Source organism: Hoplias malabaricus, chromosome 5 (assembly GCF_029633855.1).
Source record: "Hoplias malabaricus isolate fHopMal1 chromosome 5, fHopMal1.hap1, whole genome shotgun sequence".
In the NCBI taxonomy this organism is placed as follows: domain Eukaryota; kingdom Metazoa; phylum Chordata; class Actinopteri; order Characiformes; family Erythrinidae; genus Hoplias; species Hoplias malabaricus.
In genome coordinates, this window is record NC_089804.1 from 56,069,083 (window position 1) to 56,094,953 (window position 25,871).

The following is a 25,871-nucleotide window of genomic DNA, read 5'->3' on the forward strand; positions in this document are numbered from 1 at the left end:
GCCACCAGTGGTTGGAATCAGCTTTCACAGGTTCAAATCATTTTAGAATAAACATGTTATGCTTAAAATGTAGCTACAAAATGTATCAGGTTTCAACATCTGCCCTGCCACAAAGATCAAAACCTACAGCAGCGTTTTTGCCCCGTCTACACAGCCCTGTTCAGAATGGACAGATTTAGTGCCTGCCCCTTTAAATGATAATGAACCGCACAAAGCTCACAGCGTGCTCAATTAAGCCGCAGCTCCAAGCGACGCACACAGAAGGTCACGTTTTAGCCGTTTTAGCTCAGTTTTCTTCATTCTCCGTTCTCGATTTTTTTTTATTTATTTATTTTTTTAAACTTGGTTCTTTCATTTCTCTGTATTTGTTTTGTTTGTTTTACATGAAGATTCTCAGACCAGGGTGTGTGTTAATTCTATAGAATCACCTTAAAACTTATAAAATGGGAGCAAAATTAGAACAGCTAATGGTATCCCATGTTATCTGACTTTTGCTGTCTAGGGCATGTCCTATTAAATGGCCTGTGGGTTATTGGGCTCCAGATACACACATCAAAAGTCCCCTTTTTAAATTCGGTTTCATGTTTTGTTGTATGTTGTTGTGATTTCATGCCAAATTTCTGTTGTCTATCAGTGAGAGACATGATGTATTATGCTTATGTTGTTGTCATGTTGATGTTTACTAACTTTAGAGCTGGACGATACGGCCAATATATATATATATATCTCAATAAATTCCTTAATTTAAGCAATAAAAAAGCCACCATAAATCTGCCAGGAACTGAAAGATACATGACATCACCCTCAAACAACAACAACAACAACCTCAGGGCTTTGTCAATGTTAATATTTTTAAGCTAACCTTAAAACTGAGAGCTGAACTGACGTATTAATTTTTATACATTAAAATATGTATAAAACTTATATTGAAACATTTTGTATTGTGATATACATTGATATTGATATTTATTCCCCCTCAGGTGTTCTGCTCAGACCAAGGAGACTCTGAATCATTCACAAAATAGGAATAAAAAGGGAAGGATAAAGCCAAAGGGGAGGTGGCCATGGCTGCTGCTTTCTTTTCCAACGGCCCATTGCCGTGGAACCCCAACGATGCGGAGCTCAACAATATTTACCGCGATTTGGAACTGGGAACTGTTCTCACACTTTTCTACTCCAAGAAGTCCCAGAGGCCCGAGAGGAGGACGTTTCAGGTGAAGCTGGAGACGAGGCAGATCATATGGACCAGGGGCACGGACAAGATCGAGGGGGAAAGTAAGTAGGGCTTTTACACTCTCTCTTCTGCTTCTTTCACCACCTCCGGCTGAAAGGAAGTTGGGTTTGAGGGTGAGTTTATCTGGAGTTTGTTTGTGTTTGTGTTGTGTAAATTGTTGTATGTAGTAGTCATCGATTTCTGTTCTTTTACCAAAACCTGTTTTTTTTTTTCTCCTGCATTTTATATGCATTTCTCTCCAATCTTTGGACCAAAACATTCAATAATTTATACATGACTTATATAATCCTTTTCCAATGAAGCAGGCTCTTTTTATTTGTACTGTGCTGTCTCCTGATTGGCTGGCAGTCCAAGCTGATGAGCTGAAACACTGCTTATATCTTCAGTGTGAGTGGGCGGGGCTTATCTGCTATAGTATAGGCGTGTGTCATATTCACAGGAGAAAGAAAGACCTGCTTAACCCTGTAACAGGGTGAGGAAAATGTTGTGAAACTTCGACACAGTGCAGCGCAGTTCAGCTGGTGATTTTAAAATTATGTAAAACTATGAAAATCAGCTGAAATATAGGGGTGAGGTTTTCTTTTGATGTAACAGTTTGGGTATAGAATGGGTTTCATGACTGTCACACAACATATGAATTAAAAGCAAGCAGTTCTGCAGGTTTATAGCCACGTATGTCCTGTAGAATGACTAAAATGTACCTCACAAAGCAACCTTAAAATATGAGATTTTCCATGACATGAGCCCTTTAAACTCCGTGACACAGCGTTGACTGTGGTTTTTCCAACTCCAGTTCTTTAAATACATACTTCACGTTCAGGAGATGAAAAGATATAAGGTCTGGGAGATCGAGACGTCAACGTCAGAACCGGTTTTTTTCAGCAGCCTGAACTGGTCTGTACACACTGATGAGATAAATATAGAAGCAGATGCTTTAGGTTTAGACGTGAAGACTTTAACCAGGTAAACACGCGGCGACAGCTTTTCAACACGTTCAGCTGGGGGTTTATTGTGGGCATTGTTCATATAGGCCACCCATACTTTATAAAGAAAACAGCAGAATTTTAATGTGTGATTTGTGTCACATGCTGGGAACGTGTTTGTTACTGTGTTTGGTGAAGGTTAGGGCTGGGAGATGTAGGAAGAGTATCCTGATACTTAAAGTTGATTCTCTTGATTTAAACACTGCTGTTTATTTAACAGTTCCACTTACACTTATATTTACACTCTCTCAAAACCGACGGGTGTCGCATTATAGTGTGAACGCCAAAGCAAACGGGAAAATGTACTAGATCTGAAACTTATTCTGTATCGTCTCCACAGTGGAACACAGTTCTGCTTCTTAATGAAACGTCTGTGACCTTCTTTTGGTCAAAGCCCCACAGCAGTGTTCTCCCCCTGTGTAAACAGCCCCTGTTCAGAACGCCCGCTTTCAGCACCTGTTCCTTTAAATGATAATGAGCCGCTCGCTGTTCACCCCGACCCCGAGCGCACAGCAGTGAGGAGCGAGGAGCTGAAGCTCTGGTTTTTAGCCGTTTTCGCTCAGTTCTCTTATTTCTCCGCGCTCGTTTGTGTCTGTTTTGCTGCATTTAACCCCGTCTTTGCGCTCTCGCATAAACCCCAGTCCAGCGCTGTGATTGGACAGACTCAGTCTAGGGGGCGGGGCCTTTCTAAAGTCTCTGCCCTTGACATCAGTAGTGAAGCGGAATTAGAACGTTTTTTATCCTGACTTGGGCAGCACAAAGTAAACTGACTGGGGGTCTTGTTTCACAGTGTGTGGGTTGGTGGGCTACAGATCCACACATTAATGTGAACATGCACTGAAATTTACAAAATAATACCGTAAATTTAATATGGGACTTGTAATTGTTGTATTTTTTTTATTTTTATTTTGCTTTTTTAAACGTGTTGCAGCTTGTTGCTATTTTAATTTTGGAATCAGTCAAATCGTGGAATTTATTTTGAAACGGTACTTTCAAAAAGCTTGAGTAGAAAATATGAAATACGCCCATAACTTACGACACTTGCGTTTTATCTCTTAAATTCATTTGAAGCCAGGCTTCATTCCCAGCACGTTTACGCTCAGACAAACATTTCCACTCCCCCTGTTTGATTTTCTGTGTTTTATTCTCTGAGTAACGCATTAAAGTGTGTTCAGACCTGAGGTCTGAAAGTTGCTGGTTCTTTGGGTTTTGTGTAGACTCTGCTGGAGCAGGATGTGTGTCTCACAGCTGCTCTCTGCTCCGGATGCAGCAGCCGAGCAGGAACGCAGCCTCGTTTTTTTCTCTTTTTTTTTTTTCTCTTTTCTTTTCCTTTCTTTTTTTTCTCTCTGTCGGCTGATCTTCTCTCTCAAAGACTCTGGTGCAGCATGCGATCTCGTAGGTGACGTGACGGAGCAGCGAGGTGATTTTTGGTTCAGAAATAGAGGCAGTGGGCGTGTTATAATTGTGAAATTTTAGCTAAGAATATTCTTCTAAAAACTCGTAACAGTTTGTCTTCTGTGCTCTGTGTTTGTGAAGTGTTTAAGTACCAACCTTAACTGACTGATTTGTTCAACAGAACTTTAGGGTCACTGCATTGGGCAGGGAGGAGGGTGGGGTGAGGATATTTCAGGAATAAGGTCCAAATATATTTTTGCTGTAAAGATAAGGGGGCAGACACCACCATCTGGAGTGAAAACGAGCTCAGAGGGTTTGGTGGTTATTCAGCTGTACGGCTGTCACAGATAAATACGTACGTTTTCTGGCACGCCAGGACCCGAATGTTGTTAGCATTAAAACCCTGAAATGGTTGTGCAAGTGACTGCATTTATTTAGACAAAACCACTAGACAGATAGGAAATGTTTTTTTAGACATAGCTAATTGAGTAATATTCAATTTCCAAGCTGTGTTTCTCAAAATATTCGGAGTGTGTTTTTGAAATTTTCCTGTTTCCTCCAAATATTTAAATTTTTTCCTCAAAATATTCTGAAATTTTCTTCTAAATATTCTGACTTTATTTTTATTGCTCAAAATTGTTTTATTATTGTTTTGTTCGTAATAAAACTTCTAGTGTTTTATGATTCATGGTAATCTCCATTTTCATTGTTTACAGCAGTGACAACGAATGTATTAAAGACATCTAAAGAATTGCTGTCTACTTTTCAAACTTTTTGATTTGTATTCTCAAAAAACACATCTCAAATTATTTTAAAAAATTTCCTTTAAATATTAAGGCTTTATTTTTTTTAATTTACTGTTTTCTAGAAATACTCCTTTTTTTAATTATTCTGAATTTATTTCCTAATTATTCAGAGTTTATTCACAAAAAAAAATTGAAATTAAAGAATGTTTTTACTGTATTCTCCTACATTTCTCACTTCATCCTAAGAACCCATAGATTTGCAGCTGACAGGTTAAAGCTGAGTAACTTTGGACAGACAACAGACAGAAGCAAGACCTTCACTCCCACAGCCCCCACTTTTCCTGCCGCTCGCGGGAATTGAACCAACAACCTTTCAGTCCTAAGCCCTCTTCTCCAACCATTAGGCCACGGCTGCCCTCTTCTATTACGTAGTGGCGTTTGTCGTTGCCGAACCCCTGCCAAACATTGTGATCGCGAAGGTGGTTCACCCAAGGCCAGGGTCAGACTTTACAGTCCGATTGTGCTGACCCCATCAGAGTCCCTAGATGTGGTACCTGCCGGTACATAGTCTGTGCTCTCTGGGGTTTTGGGGTACCCTGGCCTAAAGATTAGTTAATGGATTTTGGGCTGAAATGTTGCTGGTTTGATCCCTTGGACAAAATGTCAGTTTCAGTATCGAGCAGAGCCTGTTGCGTGAGTAGCCGTGGCCAAAATGAATCAAAAATTAAATTTATAGCAAGAAAAGCTACTTTTCTGGATGTGTTTAACCCTGCAGTCATTGGCAGCTTTGGTCCAGCCTCATTTTGACAATGCTGTTAATTCATTGTAGAGCTGGAAGATGTGGCCAATACGGTATCATTCTGATATAGATATAAACAACAATAATAAAAAAGCAACAGATAAACAGCCAAGAACTGAAAGGAACATGACATCACCCTCAAACAACAACCTCTTGGCTTGGCAATATTAATATTTTTAACTTAACTAACTTTTAAAAGGAGTGCTGAACTGATGGCAGTGGCCGGTAAATGACCGTCAATCCGTGACAGATGTTGTAGATAATAATTTAATTGTTATATGTGTATCATGATAAATATTGATATTATTGTCCAGCCCTATTTAATGGTACACGGGTTTAGCACAAAAATATAAAATGACATCCCAGAATATATAATACATCATTCTTCTGTGGTTAGAGACGCTCGTGATCGTTATACACATGGACGCTCCACAAACAATATCCCAACTACGTTCTGTGCACGTTCTGGAAAGACTACATTTCTTTATTCTGTAGCTTTGCTTTGGAATAAACTTCCTGTGTACGTTAGATGTAGTCTGACAGGAAGGGTTATTAAATTAGTTTTAAAAACTGGTTTATTTAGTATATGAATGTGGCGCAGTGATTTTTATGCTTCGAGAGTTCTACACAAGTTACATTCTTCTGAAAGTCACCATGTTGTTTGTCACTTTGCTGTGTATTTTATTGTTATGTTTTGTTTTAAGACCTTGGGTTTATAATGATTTTTTTTTTTTATTTATTCACTGTACGTCCACCGTCTGTATTCGTGTAAATATGCTGGCACACCTTTCTTCCTGTCAGGACAATGTTAGTACATTTTTGCCACTGTTATGATGACATTTGCTCACAGTTCTTACCCTAAACATAAGGTTTGTCCAGTTCATACTCTTTAATGATGACGTTTCCCTGCTGTTGTGACTGTAACGATAAATTTAGATCCTTTTTTACACTGAGCATGACGTTTGTAGACAGTTGTCACTGTACAGATAACACCAGGAATTTTTTGGGTGCTTGAGATAAGGTGTGCACTGTTTGTAATGCGTGACGCTATTTCACAGTTAATGCACTGTAATTCTGAGGTTGGCCGTTTATGTCAGGGTAAGGCTTCATGTTTAGATAATATTTCGAAAGGTTTATCACTGTAACAATGACATTTGTCTACTTTTTTTTGGACTGTAAGTATAAAATGTAAAGTTTTGTTAAAGTAAGGATACATTTCCTGCACTTTTTATACTTTTAAACAATTATGTTTTTATATATTTGTACTTTTTGGCACTGCCCTGATAACTATATTTGTTTGTTTATTTATTCATACATTGTGCATTGTACAGTACCATACCAATTAGACATATGTATAATTGACTTATTCAGTTCATGTTCACATTAATGTGTGGATCTGGAGCCCACCAACCCACACACTGTGAAACAAGACACACCCAGTCATTTTCTGTACTCTGCCCAAGTCTGAAAACACATGATAAAATGAGTTGTTCTGATCCTGCTCCGCTTCTGACGTGAAGTGTAGAGACTTTAGAATGGCCCCGCCCCCTCGTCTGAATCTGTCCAATCACAGCGCTGGACCCGCGTTTACAAAGACGATGTTAAACGCAGCAAAACAGACACAACGAGCTCGGAGAAGAGCACTGAGTAAAAACTGAGAAAACGAGAACGGAGAAGAAAGAGAACAGAGTGAAAACGGCTAAAAACCAGAGCTTCTGCTCCTCACTGCTGTGCGCTCGGGGTCGGGGTGAACAGCGAGCGGCTCATTATCATTTAAAAGCACAGGCGTGTTCATTTGTTGAAAAGATGTAGACTATGTCTCCTTATTGGAACTTATTGTTTCACACGGGAGTTTAAACCTGATATTCTCCTGTCTCTGGTGCTAATTACAGCTGATGTTCCTCTAAAAATCACCCACAGTCTCAAGTCTTTCACACCCTGGCAGAACACTGTGTGTTTACAGAGCAGCGTCTTTAGGCCCTTATTCTTTATTTGTGGGTCGGTCAGTCCTGGAGATATGAAAGAAGAAGTGTGTGTGTATGCAGTACAATCAACCTATTCATGGAGCTAAACTAAAAACAGTGTGTTTTGTCTATTAACATGTGTCTGTGTGGTTGGGGTTGAGTTGCAGTGCCACGTCTGGTCTGAGTTTTGAGATTGTGTTATTGTACTGTGATTACAGTCAGTTGAAATCACTCTATCTGCTGTAGGTCGTGGCTGCGATGTTAAAGCCACAGGTTGGTGAAATGTACTCTCGGTCAAGACACAGTTGGTGCCTGAAATTGGCTTCTTCTGAAGGCCACGTTCACCTCGACAGGGTTTAATGTTCATGAGGGTAAACCCGCAGTGCCTTTTCAGATGACGTCACCGCATGAATTGCACATGCAAGACAGGAAGTGATTTAATGCACAGGGAGCTCTTTGACCCACTCTCCTTAAGCCTGTGGTCATTTACAGTAAATCAATCACGTCAACCTTTAAACCACAGAGAACATGCATCAGGTACCAAACGTTGTTGGTGAGGGAGAACACTGCAGGACTATGAACACAACTAGAGATGCACCGATTTGAAACATTTTTAGGCCGATACGATAACCGGGAGTAGCCGATAACGATATTAATAACCGATAATTTTATCTTTTGGTATTTAAAGCGAATTCACACTGCATTAAAACATAACAAATTCTTTTTATCGTTGTTGTCATTGGACAAGCCTTTTTTTCAGTATTTTTTCATTTCTTTACTTTTTAATTTTATCTTTTAAGTTCAAGGATTTGCCCCCTCCAGGGTGTATTCCTGCCTTGCGCCCAATGATTCCAGGTAGGCTCTGGACCCACCGCGACACTGAACTGGATAAGGGTTACAGATAATGAATGAATGAATGAAGTTCAAGGATTTGTTGCTGGTTGCACATGAATGGGTTCTAGAGGGGCGCTAATTAGTGCAGCACCAGGTTTGTTTTGGAGAGCGAGGGAGTGAGTGTGTGTATCAGCTAGGGTTGGGTGGTACAGCGATAATACCGTACACAGCGGTACTTAAAAATGTCGGTATCTCAAAATGAGGGCGGTGTGTCAAATTTCTGTTCTGTGTCTTTAAAAAAAGTCGGCGAAAATATTCATGTGCATTTAAGAGAGCCACAGGGAGGGGGCGCTGTGGGAGCTCAATGACTGCTGATGTCACGGTCTGAAAATGGAGGGATTATATAACACAAGCCCAGTAGCCCACCGCAGTGTGAGTTTAGCGCTGTGTCATCAGACTTTGTGCTGCTCACAGGTATATGGCTTTACACCTGTGTTTTGAGCCTGAGTTCGCTGAAAAATCTGCTGCGAAGTGCTAAACCACAAGCGTTTCAGTGTGCACTGCCAGGCTGTTTAGCTAAATTCACTCGACTTTGTGCTTACAGATATCAGGCTCAGCGCTGTCCGACAGAGCACCCCTCCCCACGGTAATACCGTATACTGCGTTAATATTTTGAGACGGTATGAAATATGGATACCGCCCAACACTTATATTAGCAAGTTTTTCATTGTGTTTCAGTAATAGAGTCATTCACCATCTGAACTGATCTATTTTCCTGTGTTCTATACACAAAGGGCTCCTGCACTGTGGTGTTTAAGAGTATCTTTCTGTTGTTTAACCTGCTGTGAGCGCGTTCCCTAAACAAGGGATTATTTTTCATCGTATGTCCCCTTTTAGTGCAGAGTTACTCTTTATTTGAGGTGGAATTTTTATGTAAATTACGCCCCGTGGCTTAAAGGAACACAAGGCAAGCTCCTGTTTATCATATTTACAGCACTGTCCTGAAATCAATGGGCGTTTTGCGCATGGGGGGGTGTTGTCTCCTACCCCCTCCCCCCCCCCCCCCCCCAAAAGTTACAGAGTGTAGTTTCTGCGGTGCTGATCCCAGCGTAGCAACGACAAGCGGCTCTGTTCTCCTTTTACAGCTCAGTAGAGCACTGCACTGGTTCTGAAGCTGGAATTTTAAGGTAAAAATACAACTTAGTGTTCCTTTAATTTCGATATTCGAACACCTGGTGGCTAATGAACGGATAATGGATTAACCACGTTAGTCTGTCCGGTTCTGAATGGTAGCCCTGGTTCTGTAACCCGCTCCTGGTCGGGGTTACTGTATGATGATGTGTGAAACCACGTAATCAGCTCCGTGTGGTTTGAGGCTGATGTGTGATTGTTTTTTTAAAATGTACTGAACACCGTAACTTTCCATTGTTTATTTGGTGTTCTCCTTCTGATGGTGAGATCTTGGTGCAGAGTGATCTGTAGATGTGGAAGAATGTGACTGGAGCTCCCACTCTCTTCCACTTCACGCTCAGCTGCTCGTACCAGGTGGAGCGGTGTTCCCTTTTGTGGTCACGTCTGGTTTAGTGTAGAAACCATGAAGTGATCTGGGTGTTCACTGAGCGTTATCGGCCGTTTAAACATTGTATTTAAACTAATGTTGATTTCTTTTATTCATTTTAAGCAGCTATCCACGTTGAAGTTTCTAGAAGACGTGATTATTTGTGCTCCACAGTCCACAGATTTAAAGACACTGTGGACACCTTCGAGTGTGTAAACACAGCTTGTATGATCTAAAATAATAATAATAATAATAATAAAAACAGGAACAGTGGAGCAGCTGCACATCACCATGTGATCACCCTGCACAGTGCTGAGTGAGATGTTTTGGGAGGAATTGGAGTGGGGCTGGATTTTTGAAGATAGTCTTTTATCTTAATTTTTATCTTAAGCATGAAAAATAAATTCACATTTCACAACAATTTCTTACTTTAGACACATCTGTGAATCTGGCCCCAGACCCGTTCATCTGACATCATTAATGCTTATAGTGTAAAGCCTAAACTAAATCAATAATTTATACCCTTCATTTCTGAAGATGAGTAAATGAACACAGATTTAGAACAGAGTTTAACTTTCATTCATTCACCTTCTGTAAGAGCTTCTTCCTGATCACAGTCAGGGGCCACTGGGTACGAGAGAGAGAGAGAGAGAGACAGACACACAGAGGAGCTTGAGCCAATTCGGTTTGTTTCCCATTTACAGAGCCAGAGCTTTGTACAAACACCTGAGCTTTTTCCAGTGTGAACAGAGTGGAGTCAGAAAAATAGTCTTTAACTGACTAAACTCAGAGATTCTGCTAAGTGCAACAACCGTGTGTGTGTGTGTGTTCAATTTTATTTGTCTTTGTGCTCATGTGTGTGTTTGTGAGACAGGAAGGGTCTCAGCTGCACTCCTGTGTTTCCTGCTGCCTTGCTTAGACTGGTCAGTTTGCTCCTCTAGTGGACAGCTGTGTGTGTGTGAGACAGAGGGGCTTCCTCCCACAGATGGACGTGCGTGTTGATTTCCCGCTTTCCCCTACCCTCTGCCAGTGGTCACTTATTTTCCTCTGAGCTTTGTTGCTGACACCGCAGTCCACTCTGAAACACTCTTCACAGGTTCACCTGTGTGTGTGGACACACACCCAGTCACTCTCACCTGTGGACAGTTTCACACACTCACCCAGTCACTCACGCACTCTCACATGGGTACAGTCTCACACACTCGCCCAGACACTTACACACTCACCCAGTCGCTTACACACTCACACCTGTGGACAGTTTTACACACTCGCTCATTCACTCACACACTCACACCTGTGGACAATTTTACACACTCGCGCAGTCACTCACCCAGTCACTCACACACTCACACCAGTCGCTTACACACTCACTCCTGTGGACAGTTTTACACACTCACCCTGTCACTCACACACTCACCCAGTCGCTTACACACTCACTCCTGTGGACAGTTTTACACACTCGCCCAGTCACTCACACACACACCCAGTCGCTTACACACTCACACCTGTGGACAGTTTTACACACTCGCCCAACTGCTGTTCTCTCAGCAAAACAACCACCAACCGCTCGGCTTGTGTTCATTCAGCAGCTCCTTATCTTTTATCGTGGAACAGTGTGTGTGAGTAAGAAGTGACTGTAGCTTGTTGGTAGTTAAAGTGTAACTCGTCTGTAAGTTTTTATTCACTGTTTGAATCGCTACAGAAACTCATTTGTAACTCGAGTTGTTTAGGTTTGTAGCACGTTTTGTATTTACTTCAGCGGTCTTTAATTTAGAAAGCTAGCGGCCCAAGTCAGGTCCAGCTTAAGTTTATTAATGCACATGGAACAGCAAAAATAAATCAGTATTTCTTATGGAGCACGGAAGGTAACCAGAGCACCCGGAGAAAACCCACATGGATACAGGGAGAACACACCATGCTCCTCACAGACAGTCACCCGGAGGAAACCCACGCAGACACAGGGAGAACACACCACACTCCTCCCAGACAGTCACCCGGAGGAAACCCACGCAGACACAGGGAGAACACACCACACTCCTCACAGACAGTCACCCGGAGGAAACCCACGCAGACACAGGGAGAACACACCACACTCCTCACAGACAGTCACCCAGAGTGGGACTCGAACTCACAACCTCTAGGTTCCGGGAGCTGTGACAGAGACACTACCTGCTGCCTTAAATGTTATTATATATAATGTATACACACCACACACACTTTTAAATTTAGATTGGATGCACAGAGTTTTTTATTTTATTTATTTATTTTTTTCCTTAAATCAATGCTGTATTGGAATCACTAGTGTGTAACGTTTTAAAGCGGAGGACACGGGGATGCGTGCGGCGTTATAAATAAAGACAGGACGTGGACATGGCGGGCTTGGTTGCAGCGTGAAAGGCTGTGTGCTGCTGTGTAAAGGATGAGGAAACGGGGGGTGTGAGGTTTCTGTGAGGTTCTGTGGAAAGAAAAGTCGACAGGAAAAGCATCGTTAGCCTCACACTTTATTCAGCGGCTGCGTTTGAGAGATTGGAAATGCAGTTTCAGATGGTTCTTACTCCGACTCTGTCGCTCCCGTTTTGGCCAAAGTCATGCTGCGTCTCGCTGTCTACAGCGAGCATTGTTTGTAGCAGCAGTGGTTTGTGCCTTTAGCAGCCAGTAAAGGAAGACCGTGTATCAGGGCCACACTGCTGTGGACTGGCTGTAATTCACGTTTGAGTGGAACATTAGCAGTGAGACCTGGCTTTAGAGGGTCACTGTAGCTAATGGTAAAAAGTCAATGCATCTGGATCACTATTTGGCATCTACGTCATGTGCTTACACATTACCATTGAAACAAATGCACTACATTCTTTGACATGCGTGTAGTAGAATGTATCTCACACACGATGCTGGAAATGATCTCCGTGTTCCTGAACGTTTCAGCAGTTCCACGTTTGATGTGTTCACCTCGTGGCAGTGGTGTCTCTGTGAGGAGCTAGTTGCACGTTGTTTTGTTCAGATTGCTTTGTCGTAGTGGGAGTTCTTACAAAATATTTGACTGAATCTCATAAATAAATGATAAATTCTGTATTTTATTTTTACCTTTTCATCTCAGAAGAAATGTTGGACAAACAGGTTTCAGCGGTGTGTGTTTGTGTTGTGTAGGAAATGGAGGTGTGTGTGTGTGTGTGCGCGCGCTCTGAAAGATTAACACAGGTTCAACACACCTGCACTCGTCCTCCTCCCTCTGTGGAAACTATGATGGATGTTTAACACAGGAAGCCTTCAAGTGTTGCTCACTGGTACTTTTCTTCATCACCTCCTCGTCCTCCTCCTCGTGTGACGTTTCGTTTCCTAGCTATTGCTGAAAGAGTCATTGTTTGTATATCACCGACTCAAAAAGCGGGGCTTTACCTGCTGCCTGTGGATGAGGTTGGACCAGTCAGTGGTGCACCAGAGCCCTGAAGGTTGGAGACATAAGTTCATGACAGATATTTTGGACCCTGGGCGCCAGGGATGGGTGCCCGCCGCTCTGGGTGTGTGTTCACAGCCACTAGTGCACGAGTGTGTGTTCACTGCCACAGAGGGGTTAAGAAAAGGAGACACGTTTCGTTGTATGTTGTACAAAGACAAGCATTTGCATATTTATTTTGTTTTGGTTTCCTTCTCCACAGTGGAACACAGTTCTGGTTCCTCACAGCAGTGTTCTCCCCCTGTGTAAACAGCCCCTGTTCAGAACGCCCGCTTTCAGCACCTGTTCCTTTAAATGATAATGAGCCGCTCACTGTTCACCCTGACCCCGAGCGCACAGCAGTGAGGAGCGAGGAGCAGGTGTGTCTGCTTTGCTGCGTTTAACCTCGTCTTTGCACTCTCACATAAACGCAAGTCTACAGCTGCGATTGGACAGACTCAGACAAGGGGGCGGGGCAATTGAGATCTGCACTTGACGTCAGAAATGGAGCAGAATCAGAACGGATCGTTTCTGCCTATAGACAGCGCACAGAAAACTCACTGGGCTTGTCTTGTTTCACAGGGTGTGGGTTGGTGGGCTCTGTATTTCCACATCTGTCTGTCTATCTTACACGTATATATAGCGCCTTTCTAGACACCCAAGGACGCTTTACAATCCACACTGCTCAGATCACTCAATCCACACACACACACACTGGTGAGAAGCGGCAGCCAAACGCACACAGCGTACTCTCGACCAGGAACGACCGTCCACCTGGAGGACTGCATCGGGCACTAGGGTTTCACCCAGGACAGAGTGCCAATCCATATCTGGGCTCACACACATTCACTCACACACCAGGGCAGTCATTAGACAGAAGTCAGTTCACCTACCCTCCATGTTTTTGGACTGTGGGAGGAAACCCATGCAGACACAGGGAGAACACGGACTTGAACCCAAGATCCCAGCGCTGGGAGGCGAACGTGCCGCCCCATGTGGCTGAACCAAGCTGATAGTAGCTATTTTCCCATATTCAGCTGCTAACCTGTGGCTGGTCGCCTCCCTGTGCTGATGCCCCACTGAATGAATACATATTAACATCGGTAAATTATTGTTTTAATCTTTTAGCGTTGAATTGCGTTCTTTTTAAAGCCGTGTTGACATTGGCTTTAAGAAACACATCTCTCTCTCGACTGCGATTCTGGGTTCTCTCTGAAGTCTTATCTTTCAGTGCAGGTCGTGGGCTGTACATGGGCAAGTGTTTTATCATAAATGATCTGATAGATAAGTAGAACATGCAAGTTCTCTAAACGGATGTGTTAAAAGAAGCACTTGGTCTTTGACCAGTTCAAGGGAAATTCCACCAACTTTTTAAAAAATCTGCACTGCTCTGCGGTTAAAATGTGAGCCAAGTCACCGAGGCTGGGTTAGGTGTGAAATACTGTGCCCTACAGAAACTTGCAGAGTCAGAATAGTTCACAGTGTGCAGGTAAATGCACAGCTGGCTCCTGCCAAACCTCTCGGGGAGGGTAGGTCCCGTTCACACGGCCTCTAATGCTGTGAATAGTTGTGTACTGGGTTGTTCAGGGCAGTGGTTCCCAAACCTTTTCTGCCGTGACCCCCTTTTGATGGAAATATTTTCGAGCTCAAAGTGCGCCCCCACTTTGGGAGCCACTGGTTTAGGGAAAAGTGACAAGGAAACACACCCTGTACCTGTTCTGCTCAAGTGTGGAGTTGTGGAGAGAGGCTGGGGATGTGTGGAATGGCGGGAGGCTTCACTCCGTTGGTCTGGACTCAGCGTAGCGTTCAGCCCACTGCAGGTTCAAGCCTGGCTTTGCGAAACCTGGGAATATAAAAGACCGTCTGTACACGTTTACTGAGTTTTCTGACGCTGTGCCACGAATGACTTATTTAACGTCTCAACTATTAAAGGAACACTATGTAATATTTTTACATTAAAATCACAGCTTCAAAATCGTTGTGATGCTCCACAGAGCTGTAGGAGGGAGAACAGAGCCTATGTTGTTGCTGCTCTGGGCTCAGCACTGCTGAAACTGCACTAGGTATCTTAGGGAGGTTGGTAGGAAGTCCTGTCCACGCCCTCTACTTCTCTTTAGATTTTACCACAGTGCTGTACCTCAGTATCAATGAATTACACTAGGGGGTGCCCCAGGAGCAAAAAACAGAAACCCAAATCTCATGCAGTGTTACTTTAAATAAACCCAAATTATTAATAGAAATTTACTGTAGTTTGTGAAGTTGTTCTCTTTAAATGGAAGTGGTCCGTTTTAGGGTTAAGTTTTGCTCATCTTTAACACTGTACCACAGAATGCTAAATAACTTGGTGTGTGTTATCTGCACCTTTTATGAAGCGTGCACACTGCGCACACACACACTCACACACACACTCTGCTGTGGTTTTACTTGACGGAGATACACAGGATGTATGGTTAGACTGGCAGGTGAAGGGGAGCGGGAGAGAGAGCAGAGATGACAAGCATGAACGCAAGAACCCGTGTGCTTCTGCAGACACAGTGGCAGGGCCGTCCAACCCAAAACCACTGTTTTTAAATGTATGTTTTTATTTTTACAGAACCTGCCCCAGTGCAGTAAACCTGCCTCTGCTCACTCTGCTCAGGACGGGCTCAGGGGCTCAGCTACTGTTCTGGAATGTATCTAGAAATGGGTCCAAATGTGTACTACACACTAATACCACACACTGTGTACTATGTAATAACCATAACCATGTGAGTTTGACAGGTTAGTACACAAAATATTAAAATAGTTCACCGTTTCTTACGAGCGCTGTACCGTATCGTACCGTATTTTTTTAAACAATAAATAAGTCAGTATGGTGATAATGGTGATATTCTGACTTGTTTACGTAGCGACTCAGCACAGCGACGATCCTGTATTTGTTCTGTTATTATGAAGCTTTAAGGTTACTTTTTGTGTAATTGTTTCCTTTAGCTGTTTATTTTTGAAGCTGTAAGGTGTGTAGTAAAATAAACCATTTAATGCTACAAATATATATTTAATTTAATATAATTAATATAACATTTATTTTGTTGCATTAGTTTGTTCTTGAAATTGACCAAAAAAAAGTCAGTGTTTTCTTCATGTCGCCAAGAATATCGTTATTGCCGAAAAGCCCTGAAATATCGTGATATTATTTTACAGCCATATCACCCACCCTTTATTTCTTACTAACAGGACGTGATGGACTGTTGCTATGACAATGCACGTCATACCAAGCTGCAGGTGCATCACTGTATGACATGTTTTTCTTTTTGCCCTGTAATGTAAAGCTTTAAAACCCCTGAGAGATTAATATAGTAATTATATTAGGCTTTATGTTTAACATGTGATCAGAAATCATCATTTTATAAACCTCAGTTTTTGTGGTGATTAATTTGCTGCACAGACAAAGCTGAGGTCCCTTTTTTAAGAGGCTTTTGTCAGAGAACGTGTTTTGATTGTGAACCGTTTAAGGTGGATTAGAATGAGGAGAGGCACTGAGCACAGTTTAAGGTGGAAATAGGCTCAGAACTGAACACTTTAGTATGTGTGGGTGGGGGAAAAAAAAGCACTTAAAGACTAAGCACCACTTAATGGACCTCCATGAATATTCCACATTATTGTAGTCACTGACAGATATAAGTATGAATTAAAACGAAAACAGCAGCTTAATTTGCTTTAAAACTGACAATTTTATTAAATTGACGGAAAAACCCGAGCTCGCTACGGAAATTCTTGAACGCGACCGTGACGTCACTGGTGGACAACGGCTGAACAACGCCGCGGTAAAACACCGTTATGACTGACTGTTATGACAGTATCTAGCTAAATAACCAACTTTTAAACCTTATTCCTTCAATTAGTTAGAAATAACATGTTTTCTGACGATCAATAAACACAAGTTAGGAACTCAAACTCCACTGTATTTATTTGTTTGACACTTTCATAGAGCTGCTGCTTAGCCTTTAAACACAATTACAGCTAAATTTAAGGTGGAACAAAAGACCGCAGTGTAAGTTGGTGTAACATTTAAGGTGGAATGGAGTGGCAAGTTTGTAATTCTGCATTCTTTGTTTCACGAGCTATTTAAGATTGGAACGAAACACTCTGCCATTGTTGCCCCTGACACAAAACACACCCATGTCACATGCTGCGCCGGTGCGACTCTGTCTGGATGTGTTTAACGTTGGTTGTCATTGTATGTGAATTTTTTTAGAACTGCGGCTATTGAATTTTTTACACCATGCAAATATCCTGTGATGTTCTGTGCCCAAGTCTATGTTGATTATTGGGGTATAAGCTTCCAAAAGCCTCTTAACTCCAGTGCCAAATTACAGCAGCAAATTCAGACACAGAACATCTCTCAAGTAACAGATTACATTCGCATTAATAGGAAAATGTGTAGGTGATTTTATTTATTCATTCTTCTTTTTTGCAGACTGTTGCTTTAAGTTGTTCGCCTGTGAAATCTGTGCTTTGTCAAACACCCCCTGGGTCACAGTCTCGTCAGGATTAGTGTCCATAAGCTCCATAATCAAAAGTAGGTTTATGTAACGTTGGGTCAGCATTGCTCTGACCGGAGCGCGCACTCCTGACGTGCTTCCACTTTCTGCTTGGAATTTTTTTGGCAGAGGGAAGGATCTGTACCTTTCCACCTCCTCCAGAGCTCCAGAGTCCAGGAGGCATATTTTGATCTGTGTTAGTTTAAAGTGATCGTTTGCCAAAAAGCTCAGGCGCATAGCTTTTCCCTCTTGATCCCAGTGTCGTCAGCCCAGCAGGACTCTGTTAGTGGCTGCTTCTAGAAGTTATAAGGCTGCTTGGATAGGCCGTGTATGCAAGCTTTACTTTATGGCCAAAGGTCTGTGTACTCTCACTGATCCTGCGTTTCTTCCTGCTGCAGTAACAGCCTCTGCTCTTCTGGGAAGGCTTGGCACTAGCAGTCGGATTTGATTTTATTCAACCATGGCAACATTCGTGAGCTCAGATCACAAATAAACACCACTTGGACTCGTGCTAGATTGCGCCTGGAACTCGAGAACATTGTTTATACTGCTCCACAGCCACAGTCCTTCACAAGTGAGGCTAGGCTCATGTGCAGCTGCTCCACTCTGAAGGCTTTTCTGTGAAGTTTAGCTTTGTGTCATGGGCATGATTTACTGTGAACTGTCGCTCTGTAGGAGGCTGACACCCCCCTGTTCGGACAGGACCCCTTTGTCTCTCTCTCACACACACACACACACACACACACACACACACACCTCAGGTGATGTGCTTCTATCTTGGGATATGTTGTGAAAGGCCGGCTCTGTGAGAGATGCTGTCTGTGCCAAATGACTGTTAACACCTTCTCCTCACCTGAGCGCTGACCAGAGAGAGAGAGAGAGAGAGAGAGAGAGCGAGAGCCAGTGCGCGTGCGCACACACACACACACACACACACAGTGTAGGAATGAGCATAACTGAATTCTGTGTTTCATAGTAGTGCTTAAAGACTGGTTGATGGTTCACAAGCACGCACAGGACTGTCTGTGTTGTTTCATGTTTATAGTGCTCACGTCACTTTTCCTGGCAACTGTGCACTTTTTTTGGGCCTAAGCTGGGGGTGGCGCTGTAGTGCTGCTGGAGTCAGCTCTTGCCGGCACAGAAGAAACAAAGAACAAAGGAAAAGCACAGTGTAAAGACTCATAGATCTCACACATTGTCTTCACTATAAAATACAAATCTATTAATACATCCATTTCACATCCAAGGTGGGTGTGTGTGTGTGTGTGTGTGTGTGTGTGTGTGTGTGTGTGTGTGTGTGTGTGTGTGTGTGTGTGTGTGAGATACCCTCTTAAAATGTTATCACAGTATACAGTATTACTGCAGGATTGAGGGGTGCACTGTTGGGCCGCATGAACCTCATCTGTGAGTGCGGGTCGAGTGAAGGGTTTTCGGCTCTGTGCAGTTCAGCTCAGCCCACTCAGTACAGACCGACAGCGCACACAGACATGTGTTGATGGTTAAAACCCTGAGAGAGCGAATTTCAGCATGTAGTGCTTAGTGATTAAGTGAAAGGATTCAGTTCTATACTGATTGGAAGCACAGCTGGCGCTAACAGACACTTGAGGTGTCTTCTTCCCCATTCGGCTTCAGAGTGTGACATCAGCAGTCAGTGAGACGCTACAGCCCTGTAGCTCACTTAAACGCATTAGTTAACTTTATGGCCTTGTTCACCTCATAAATTGACTGTTTTTAAAGAGCTGTTGAGAACAGGTGGATAATCTGTGATGCTATGAAACTAACAACTGTTTTTCTGCTTCTTCCAGTCGACATTCGGGAGATTAAGGAGATCCGGCCCGGTCAGAAGTCTCGGGACTTCGAGCGCTATGTTGAGGACTCCACAGCCCGACCAGACCAGGCCCACTGCTTCGTCATCCTCTACGGAACAGAGTTCCGCCTTAAATCCCTCAGTCTGGCAGGTAGGATAACTAAGCCACGAACAAGTGACACCTTAACAACTGGGTTATCATAGCAACAGCCTAGAGTCACCTTAACATCTAACTGGGGTGTTATAGCAGCAGTCTAGTGACACCTTAACAACCAACTGGGGTATGATAGCCACAGCCAAGTGACACCTTAACAACCAACTGAGGTTTCATAGCAACAGCTTAATGACACTTTAACCTACTGGAGTATCATAGGAACAGCCTAGTTACACCTTAGCCACCAACTGGTGTATAATACCAACAGCCTAGTGCCGCCTTAACTACCAACTGGGTATTGATAGCCGCAGCCAAGTGACACCTTAGCATCCTGCTGGTATTTCATAGGAACAGCCTAGTGACGCCTTAGCAATCAACTGGGGTATCATGGCAACAGCCTAGTGACACCTTAGCAATCAACTTGGGTATCATGGCAACAGCCTAGTGACACCTTAGCATCCTGCTGGTATGTCATAGGAACAGCCTAGTGACGCCTTAGCAACCAACTGGGGTATCATAGCAACAGCCTAGTGACACCTTAGCATCTAACTGGGTTATCATAGCAACAGCATAGTGACACCTTAGCAACCAAGTGGAATATCTTAGCAACGGGTTAATGGCACCTTAACAACCAACTGGGGTATCATAGCAGCAGCCTAGTGACACATTAGCAACCAAATTAGAGTCAGATGCAGCGAGTGGAGGAGTGCTGACTATATTGTGGTGCCGTGGGCGAAAAGCAGTAAAGTCAGTCGCAACTACAATACAGTCATTAGGCATTTTGTTTTAATACGTACCTTTTATTTAAAGTGTTTGTTTAACTGACTTTTTATTTATAACTGTCATTGTAATTTGGTTTAACTTTCAGCTGTTAACTACATAAACTGTTGATATAGCTACTAAGCTAATTCAATATACAGAATATGGCACTAATAATAACGCAGGTTAGACGTTATGAAGCTCTGGACCTTGATGAGATTTTCTCTAACTGGACTCTAGCACCTGAGCAGCTGCAGATTAGTAACCACCTGGAAGACCAAGGCAACAACCTAGCAGCACCTTTGGATACTGTACCAACACGTGAATGAAATTACCTCCTTTATAACCTTAGGAGATTAATTTGATATTTCTGAAGATTGACATCCCCCTCCTCACCGTTCATTGATGTTTTCTCACACTCCTTTTAACATGACCCCTTACCTTTTTTTTCTTACACACCTTGTTTGTGTTTGTTTGTGTGTGTGTGCTTGTGTGGGTTTTTAGCCACGTCCGATGAGGAAATGACTATGTGGGTGAAGGGTCTGAACTGGCTGGTGACCGACACTCTTCGCTCTCCCACACCTTTACAAATAGAAAGGTTTGTATCTCTCCACATCCCCTCACCTGTTACATCTGGTCTTTTAATAAAAGTACGCTGTCTTCCCTCCTGCCTCATATTTAGCTAAACATGGCGCATGTATAAGGTACTGCATGTATTGCTGTCCTTATTTATTCTTAACTCTGTGATGTCCAGTGCCAGAAACAAAAAAAAAAATTCTCACTATGAAGAGAGAGACGAGGAGCAAAGGAACGAAAATAACAATTACGTATTTCAGACTAATGTCTGCCGCAGGACTATGAGGAAGAAATGAAAGAGTCAAACAAATAAATACAGTGGTTGAGTTCCTAACTTGTGTTTATTGATGGTCAGAAAACATGTTATTTCTTACTAATTGAAGGAATAAGGTTTAAAAGACCGTTGGTTCCCCCCCCCCCCCCCAACGGTGTTGGGAAACTCTAATAGGCGTCTTGCCTGTGACGTAGATGGTGGACAACACTCTAGAAGCTGCACTTAATTTAATGCAGAATGATGAAAAGGTGTGTTGTTTTTGGCTGCAATCATTCAATGTACAGTGGGACATCTGTGAACAAATGGCCCAAAGATCCCAAAATATCCAGAAAATGGACTACATTTGTCAACTTTAAACGGGCACTTTGGAAAGGAACATCCGCTCACTCCGTTATCTGTAGCTCATTTCACTGGCGCTTTTCCAACAATATGGGCATGTAAGGACACCAACGAAAGGTGTTCAAGAGCCTCTGTAACATGGAGGTAAACAGGGTAAGGACACTCACTTCGCCTGTTTTAGTTGGTGTTAGTTAACGTTAGCTTGACTCGCTAAACTCGGTGGCTCAGATTATACTCGGCTACGTAGCTGCATTACGGAGGTTTATAGTGTCGGATGAATTCGAGTTCGACTTCGATCACATTTACAAGAATAACGGTACCTCTACATTTGAGTTTAGCTTATTGCTAGGCTATTATCATGAATAATGTTGGTTATTTAGCTAGATACTGTCATAACAGTCAGTCATAACGGTGTTTTACCGCGGCGTTGTTCAGCTGTTGTCCACCAGTGACGTCACGGTCGCGTTCGAGAATTTCCGTAGCGAGCTCGGGTTTTTCCGTCAATTTAATAAAATTGTCAGTTTTAAAGCAAATTAAGCTGCTATTTTCATTTTAATTCATACTTATATCTGTCAGTAACTACAATAATGTGGAATATTCATGGAGGTCCATTAAGTGGTGCTTAGTCTTTAAAGATGGAAATGGAGGGTCAACTTCGTTTTAAACCGAAACCTCCTCACGTTCCTGAATGGAAAAACATTTATTCTTCCCCAAAATCCTGCCGTGTGTGTAATGATTACAGAGTGTGGTTTAGGGCTGTCCTGCCCTAGGAGAAACAGAACAGGGAGAGCAGTGGGAAAAGGTGAAAGTGAACACGGATTGAGTCGCCCTGACCACAGCCACAGAAACAGACGGAGCACTTTCCTGTTTTATTTCCTCGAAATGTTCCGTTTACAAATCAGAAACAAGTTGTTTCCCATTTTCCTTTTTCCTCATTTAAAAAATATAGTAGGAATTCTAAATGGAAGAGCCACACTTGGACAGCTCTGCTCTAATGAGATCTGGGTTGCTATCATTATGACAGTCATCTCTGTGAGTGATTTTATTGAGACCTCAGGCTCATGTCTTTGAACATGCACCATTCAATAGGCAGATGCTCGTTCGTCTGGGGTGTACCTTCTGGGGTTGGGCTGATAGAGGATGCATCATCTTTGTTTATTTAGGGCTGAATTATAATTATGTTGAGCCAGCATCTTGGGAAACCGGGTTCTTGTTTCATTAAGGACCTTATGGGCGAGTGCCCAGTTGTCCACAGTTTATTGCTTGCAGAAAGATTTTGTTAAGAAACTGCAGCTCACTGTAATGCTGGCTCTGATAAGTACACGGCTCTTAAGTATCCCCTTCTTTATATTTATGGCGTCTTATGGTTAGTTTGAGTGCATGGAGCAGACAGAAAACAGGGTTGTGCTGTGGAACGTCAGCTGGTTTTAGGGTGGCTCACCGCAGTGGCTAAGTGTGGTATAAAAGTGGGTATTACCCTGGAGCTGATGAGCTCTAACTCTGGAACTAGTAGTAGAGGAAAAACATCCTTACGTTAGGGAACCCACACCAGTTAAGAGTAACAAGATAGCTGTCATCATCCATCACGATGTGTCCCTGTAGACATTGTAGTGCGCCAGTTGTGTAGACCTAGCCTAGCCCAGTTGGTTTTGCATCACTGAGCAAGTTCAACCAGCTCAGCTCAACAGCTCTGTTTACAGAACCATTTCATATATTTTTTTGTGTAATAAATATGGCAGAGCAGCATGTTACATTACTATATTACTACATTATAAAATGAATTATAACTGATGGCCTATGTGTGTTCTCCCTGTGTCTGCGTGGGTTTCCTCCAGTTTCCTCCCACGGTCCAAAAACACAAGTGGTAGGTGGATTGGTGACTCAAGTGTCCATAGGTGTGTGTGTGAGTACTGGCGCCCCCTCCAGGGTGTGTTCCCGCCTTGCGACCAATGATTCCGGGTGGACTCCGGACCCACCGCGACCCTGAACTGGATAAGCCCTTTGAACGATGGCCTATTTGTTTCTCCACATCAACATTAACAGAATTAGAATCTTAAAAACTATGATAACAGTTGTATCTCTGTAGGTAGCTAAAAACATCCAGCTCCACTTTAAATGGTAAATCAGTTACGTTCTAGAACCTGACGTTGCTTAATAACATTTAAAGGTGGAACTGAAAAGCTGCTGAATCTGAATTGAGCTCCATATCTCCGTCTGAGCTGGGATTCACTATTAAAGTGAGAACAGAAGCAGCCTGGTTGCACCATGATATAAATCCTGCACACGAGGCCTTTATCTACATGTTCTTATTGTGCTTACGTGCCTTTTAAAGTCCAGTTAATTCATTTGAACTGCTTTTCTCTGTGGGTTGCGTCACTTTGTGTATTAATGATTTAAGTGTATTTTTGTGTTATTATCAATGCACACTGATGCTACTATAAAAGCATGCGAACGACTGTAATCCGGTTTTACAGCTTCTGTGTTTTTCTTGTTTCAGGTGGTTAAGGAAACAGTTTTACGCTGTTGACCGCAACAGGGAAGATAAGTGAGTTAAAAGTGTTTCTTTTCATTCCTTAAATTCTGTACTGATGTAATTACATGTAGCTGTCATTTACTGATTTAATTTATCCGTCGAATCCAAACAAATAAGTGTGAGTTATCTGTGCTGCGTAGTGTACGACCTGGAGAGCTTTAAACATGACATTCGAGCTGCGTTTGGGGCTTAACTGGGTCCATTCCTTCCATTGTGTGTGTTTTATCTCAAAGACAGAACCGCTGTCTGCATCCATTCCTAATGTCCCTACGTCCTCGTGGTTCCAGCGCAGAGCTCTTTAAGGTTTATTTAAGGTCGTCTTGAGTGACATACGGTTCCTGTCCTCTGGCTCCAGCTCCCATTTCACCCCTCTTTCATCTGCTTTTAAGAGGAAGGAGGAGACTCCTAACGGCAGGGAGTTTTCGGAGAGTGCCTCTGTGTCTCAGATGAGGCCCTGTGTAAAGTAGAGCTGTAAACATTGATTGTTAGGAGTCGATGATTTTTGGAAAGTGTCAAATAATAGAAATTGACGTGCACAGCATTTTAGACTCTCTCCAAAATAATAAAACAAACCAGACACCATTTTAAAAATACTTAAAGAGTAATGTCCAGAAGGTATTTAATGTTTATTTTTTTAAGGCCTCATGCCTTACCACGTGTTTGAACTCGTTCTTCAGTGATCTGGTCTGTTCTTTGTGGGTCTAAGTGTTGGGAACAGGAGAGGAGACACACTGCTTTAGTTGGGTTATTTAATCTTTTTATTATTTTAATTAATTAATTAAACAATTTCAGACAATGAATGAATTAATGAATTATTTATATAACACAATAAAAAAGGAAATTAGAGCATATTTATTAATTTTTTTTTTTTTTTACATTAGCGAAGTGTGTAAACTTAAAATAACTATATGCTTTAGCCTCCGTGAAGTCCTTTTCATTAACAATAAGAGGATGCAGGAGATTAGCATTAGTGTCTGCATCAGCCGAGGGGCGTGGGCCTAATAGAGATGAATGGAGTCCAGTTGGAGTTTGTGGGGGACTTTGTTTGTTTGTTTATTCGTTTGGAGTTAAGGAAATGTGGACGTTGTGACATCACAAAAACTAGTGACGGTGTTGTATGTTTTTAAAATAGTGAACAGTTAAAATACTACATCGTACTCTTCGTAAAAGGTGATTGTGTATGATATCGGCTCGTTTAAAATCAACAGACGAAGACGGGCATTTGAAGCTTTGTGTTTTAGCTGTGAGCTCTCTCACGGTGAGGTTTAAAATGTGCTGAGTTAGGCTTGAGACCTTATCAGCTAACGCACACACACACACACACACACACACACACAGAGAGAGAGAGAGAGATAGATTGGAGAGTAGAGCCGCAGTTGGGGGCTGCAAGCAAATACACATCCTGCAACAGGAAACAAAGCTTTAGAGAACGCGCGCACACACACACACAGAGAGAAAGACACCAACAGAAAGGGGGAGAAAGGAGACCAAAGGAAGAGCAGAGCAGGCCCTTGTGGGGACTCTGAGTTTGATTCAGGGAGTCGTTCATGGGGAGGATTTATACGTTTTATTTCTACATTTATACTCATCATTCCTCTGTTTATACGACTGCCCGTCATATAACAGCTAAGGTCTATTCAGCATTAACAACCTTTTGAAGTTTAGAGGATGCAGTGACGTTTAGGGGCGGAGTAGATCTGGAGAACCAGAGGGGGTTCAGAAATCCCAGTCATTCATAGAGAAATCCAGCTTTGATTTGGTGTTCCTTAAATGGGCACGACTCAGACTTCCTGTTCACGTCTTTCCCCGCTCCCCACCGAACCTGCAACATGTATCAATCCGTTTTTATGGACATGGCCCTGCACTGAACAGATCTGATAAAGACCAGGGGTCTCTCTCTCTCACACACACACACACACACACACACACACCAGCTGTCATCTGCAGGTCTTTATGGAGGCGGAAT

At 42.6% G+C, this 25,871-nt stretch overlaps 1 protein-coding gene across 4 annotated transcripts in view; it reads left to right on the plus strand.

Annotated features, from left to right (window-relative positions):
* plcg1 (phospholipase C, gamma 1) overlaps positions 1–25,871 on the plus strand; it is a 62,272-nt gene that overhangs the window by 2,799 nt on the left and 33,602 nt on the right. For all 4 annotated transcript variants that reach the window (XM_066670128.1, XM_066670129.1, XM_066670130.1 and 1 more), the window contains exons 2-5: positions 981–1,275; positions 19,269–19,421; positions 20,688–20,781; positions 23,870–23,917. In XM_066670128.1, coding sequence (XP_066526225.1) covers positions 1,065–1,275; positions 19,269–19,421; positions 20,688–20,781; positions 23,870–23,917 — 506 coding nt within the window. In that variant the 5' untranslated portion in view covers positions 981–1,064. The remainder of the gene's footprint in view (positions 1–980; positions 1,276–19,268; positions 19,422–20,687; positions 20,782–23,869; positions 23,918–25,871) is intronic.